This window comes from Silene latifolia, chromosome 8, assembly GCF_048544455.1.
Source record: "Silene latifolia isolate original U9 population chromosome 8, ASM4854445v1, whole genome shotgun sequence".
NCBI lineage: Eukaryota > Viridiplantae > Streptophyta > Magnoliopsida > Caryophyllales > Caryophyllaceae > Silene > Silene latifolia.
In genome coordinates, this window is record NC_133533.1 from 43,287,836 (window position 1) to 43,293,303 (window position 5,468).

Here is a 5,468-nt window from a genome sequence, read left to right on the forward strand (position 1 = left end):
TAATCCAATGAAGATCTTTTGCTGGAATTGTAGGGGCTAGATACAACGGATGATCCTATAATTCCTTTTTATACATAGAAGCGTCCAACAATATCATCCGTCAATTTTGTTTTTGCAAGAAACAATGAGTACAATAGAATGGGCTTCAGCAAGGACTTCTCATCTGGGTTTGCCACATTGTTGCGGGTTTGACTCAACTGGACGTAGTGATGGCCTCCTTTTGCGATGGGATAACTCGGTTGTACTATCTACCCTTTCCCTAGAACCTCTCTACCTATTATGTAAAATAACCTTCCCAAGGGGACCTTGTACAAACTATGTAATGTATGTTATGTTTATATATGGAGAAGCACGGTTTGAGTATCAACAGAATCTATGGAATCGTATCACTTCTCTGGTTTTGGATCTCACTCCTTTGCTAATAATCGGGGATTTCAATCAAGTTGAACTGTTTTCTGATAAATTGGGAGGCACAACATTCATTCGTGGACAACGTGATTTCACTGTGTGGAAGATTAACAACGGCCTTATGGATGTCCCTTTCTTTGGTCCATGGTTTACTTGGATGAATAGTCAACACAATAGTAATATTATTATGGAAAGGCTTAATCGCGCTTATGCCAATTAGGAATGGATAAATCTTTTTCCTTCGGCCTCCGTATCTCATCTGCCTATTCTTGTATCTGATCATGCACCAATCATACTTAACCTGTTTCCGGTTTCAAAACCACGCAAGCGACCATATCGTATTGACAACTGGTGTTTATCTTTCACAGTCTGGGAAACACCTTTCTTTGACTCATCGATGTTCGTGTTATCACGTAAACTAGCCATGGTTAGACGTTCCATTCTGCAATGGGTAATTAATCATCAAATTTCTCATGGGATTAACTGGTCAGATATTGAAACTGATATGGACTTAATTGCTGCTCAGATTATTGATGAACAATCGGCCACTTCTTATTTGCGTCTTCGCACATCTCGCCTTCAACTTTTGTGTACCCAACGACAATACTGGGTTCAACGATCCAAATCAAATATGAGGTTTTAGATGGTTTTCCTACCCGTTTTATTTTTAGCAAAGTGAAACAAAGAGCGACAAAACATCGTATCCTTGCTCTTCGCTCTGCCGATGGTGTATGGCTTGAATCCCCTGATTCTATTACATGCGAGATTGTCAACTATTTCAAAGGTTTGTTATGCCGCGGTAATACATATATCTCAACTCCTCTAATGGTTTCTGAGCATCCACTTCTTTCTGGTCTCGACCTACCCATGCTTAGTCCGGTTGAATGCTCCTTATTACAGGCGTCGTTCTCGGAACATGACGTTCTTTGTGCACTTCGTGGTATGGATGCATTGAAATCACCTGGCCCAGACGGTATTACTCCTAAATTTTTCCAAACCTTTTGGCCTCAAATTGGCGACCTTGTTACCTCGGCTATTCTACGTTTTCTAAATTCCGGTGTAATGCTCAAGGAATGGAATAATACTACTATAGTTCTTATACCTAAGATTGATAAACCGGAATTGGTTTCACAGTATCGCCCTATTAGCCTCTGCAATTTCACATACCGCTTGGCTTCCAAATGTATGGCTAACCGTCTGAAGTTGGTAATTCCTTCAATTATTTTGGACTCCCAACAAGCTTTTGTTCCTGATCGTCTCATGTCTGACGGCTGTGTTATTGCTCACGAGATAATGCATTATCTCAACAAAACTACGAAAGGCACGAATTGTTACTCAGTGCTTAAACTATATATGCATAAAGCCTTTGACCGGGTCTCATGGCAGTTTCTCATGTCGATTTTGGAACGTTTTGGTTTCCCCATCACCTGGCGTAATCTCATATGGGAATGTATTTCCATGGTTACTTATAGTATCTTGATCAATGGTGAACCTTCGCCTTCTTTTTATCCGTCTTGCGGGCTACGCCAAGGTGATCCACTGTCTCGTTACCTGTTCATTATGTGTATGGAAATTTTTTCTTGTCAACTATACAAAGCCGAGTCCCAAAAACAACTCCATGGCCTCAAAATATCTCGATATGCCCCTCCACTCTCGCATCTTTTTTATACAGATGATGCTTTTATTTGCTGCAAGGCAACCCCTTCTTCTTTTGAGGCTCTCCGTGACATTTTTTGAAGCTTTGATGCTGCTTCAGGTCAAATGATTAATCTTGATAAATCCTTCATTAAGTTCAGTCTTAATTCGCCTGCTGATTTCAAATCCCATATGACTTCGATTCTTCGCATGAAGGCATCTTCTTCTTTTGGTGCTTATTTGGGTGTCCCGGTTGATCTCGCTAAGAGAAAGACGACTGCTTTTCACGGATTTCTTGACAAGTTCACTACTCGTATTTCATCGTTGTCATCTCTTCATCTGTCTCAGGCTAGCAAATTTGTCATTATCAATTCTATTTTCCTCGGTTCGCTGGTTCATATTCTGGCTGCTGTCCCTTTACCTCTTTCCGTTTCTCGCAAACTTGACTCCTTAATTGCGGCTTTCTGGTGAAATAAAATCTCAGCACACCGTTCCATTCATTGGTTATCTCAACAACATTTACACATTCCAAAAGACAATGGCGGACTTGGTATTAAATCGGTGACCATTCTAGGCCAATCATATATTATGAAGAATTTTTGGCGCCTCCACCATAAGCCAGTGGGACTGCTTGCAAAATATCTTACGCCTAAATATGGGAAGGATCTGCCGATTCCAGGACTGAAGTCTAAAGTTACACAACCTTCTTATGTATGAAAAGGCGTATGTCGCGTTGTTGCATCTTGTACAGACGCTTTAGCATGAAAAGTCGGCAATGGCAATTCAATTAATCTGCTTTCTAGTCCATGGGTACAAGGTAAATCACCGAATTTGCGACGAAATCAAACTACTAACGTTCCGGCTATCTCTGACTTGATTTGTGATGATGGCTCCTGGAAACCACAACTTGTGTTTGATCTTTTCGAACAATCTACTGCTAAGGATATCTTAGCTATGGAGCAACCTGTTCTTGACTCTGACGACTTCCTTTATTGGAAGTATACTGAAGATGGAAGTTACAATATACATTCGGGATATATGTATCTTTTATCTAAGCGTTCGACACCGCCTCCATTACACTGCTCTTTTCCTTGGAAATTGGTTTGGCTTTTCCTTTTTTCAAGCAAGTTTCCTCTTTTTATATGGCGGCTTGCAAATAATATACTGCCGACTAAGACGATTCTAGCTCATCGAGGACTTCGCCTTGATACTTTGCGCCCGTTATGTCGCTGTGCTACTGAAATTCCTGAGCATTTATTCCGGTCCTGTGACATTATTCAGCACCTCTGGCGCTCTTCTATGCTTGGCATACGTTCTCTTGCAAACCCAAGTGTTTCTTTTATCCGATGGCTCGCTGATCACATATCCTACCTTCATTGAATTTCTTCAACGGATTTTCCTTGCTTTATTTCTTCTGCATCCTACCGTCCATATGGCTCACTCGTAACTCCATTATTTTTGAGAATTGTTCTATAACTCCTACACGCTTCCTTCAATTGGCAGACGCTCTGCACAGTTCTCATATACGTCTACCTTACTTACGCCAAGATGGTCTTCTGCCCAGATCAAACTCTTTACCGGAAGGTATTCACTGCTCGCTCACCGCGTCATCTGTTTCTTACTATCTTTGTATTTGCAGGCACTTCTTTCAAAGATGTTATACAACTTCTTTCTCCACATCTCTCTCGGGTTATTGTCACCGCTATATTGTTCGTGCAACATCTTCTTTTACTGCCTATTCACGAGCGCTCCTCCAGCTTATGCAGCAGCCACATTTGGATCTGTCCTCATCGATCACCTTTTGGGTGACCTCTCGAAAGCTATTTTCCGTTCTGGCTTCTCAACGGACAGTCCTAATAGATGTGCGAAGTTCCTTAAGTGGAATTCGACTTTTACTTCGTGTACATTGCAACTGGTCAGTTAGCCTTGCTACTGGCTAACCTACTACGTTTTTCGTTTGTATCTGTAATGGCGCTATCGTTTCTTTAATATATCGATTTACAATTGTCGAAAAAAAAAAAATTCATCCCATTTTCACCTATTTGACTTGGTCTTGACCCGTCTTATTTCCGTCTCAACCCATTTGCTCCTTAAATTCCGTCTCATTATCCCTCATTGCCTACATGTTATTATAATAAAGTAATAATACCAATATTAAACAAGAATCCGACTAATTATTAATTCTAGTTAAGACGACTAATTATTATAAATTAATAATTAAATGAGGTATTTATCTTTTAAGCACGCAAAATGAGTCGGGATAAGGTAATAGGACGGGGCTAAATTATCCTAAATTAGGACGATATCAAATCTCCGAATACTTAAATCATTACTCGTCCTCGAGCAAGCTCATTTAAACTAAACCGAGACCCTTAATATAAAAGATTAGTGAAACTAATAATATACGATGAAAGGCAATTAACGGGCCTCCTTCGTCCCTTCAACTCACAGCGAAACACAACGAGGTATGTGCTTCCTTGCAAGGCAAGTGGGGGCTTGCGGAAAATTTTGACACATCCAAACATTTAAGCACGAAATAGCACATAAGATGCATCACAAAAAGTCAAACCGCTTTCCTCATCTAAGCGGTCGTTTTACTTTCAAAAACCGAACAAAGAGGGTCATTAGTGGGGGATGTCTTCTCCGGGTCTTACTAAGGTGTCTATCCCCTAGCTCTAGCTTAAACAACCTAAATTGACAACACGGGGTGCCTAAGAAACAAATTCTAGGCGGGAAAGGGGAAGTACTTCGCTATACTCCCGAGAATGACACGACACACAAGATTCGACTCCATATAAAATCCTTGACTGAAAAAGACACAAGATTGACTCTCACGGGTTTCACTAGACACTTATTGAAGAACCGGGTGATTTTTGTGACAAAAGGTAACCAAAATCACTCTTCCTAACTTGACTTGCGAAGCATGCCCACATAGACCAATCAGTATGGCGATTCGCAAATCAGAGTCTTAAAAGCCGTCCTTAGGCCCACAACGTGTCATCTAGCTTCATACTCCAATCCTTGCGAGACTTGGAAACAACCTTTACGAAGACCCTATTGATGCATAAAGTTGTTTCTCTTTAAAATGCATACCTCTATCTCTAATGACGACCCTAGGGATACTAAAGCGAGGAAACATAACCTTCTTGAATAGCTGGACAACGGTTTCGGCTTCACAGTTGACTGAAGCCATGACCTCTACCCATTTGGACACATAGTCCACTACAACCAGTATGTATCTAATGCCCTTGATAGACGGGAATGGTCCTTGATAATCGATGCCCCATACATAAAAAATGCCGACCCCCAAAATACCATTTTATGGCATCTCTTGCCTCTTTCAAATATTTCCCGTTTGCCGGCAAGGATCACAGCCTGCAACAAACAACCTAGCATCATTAAACGTACATGGCCAGTAAAAACCT

The 5,468-nt window shown here is 40.9% G+C and overlaps 1 protein-coding gene across 1 annotated transcript; it reads left to right on the forward strand.

The window, feature by feature from the left end:
- Window positions 1-322: 322 nt before the first annotated feature.
- Window positions 323-3,967, forward strand: LOC141595098 (uncharacterized). The gene is made up of 7 exons (XM_074415071.1): window positions 323-584; window positions 777-996; window positions 1,080-1,939; window positions 2,165-2,510; window positions 2,847-3,375; window positions 3,547-3,627; window positions 3,683-3,967. Exons 1-7 carry the CDS (start codon window positions 323-325, stop codon window positions 3,965-3,967), a joined length of 2,583 nt encoding a protein of 860 aa, XP_074271172.1.
- Window positions 3,968-5,468: the final 1,501 nt, after the last annotated feature.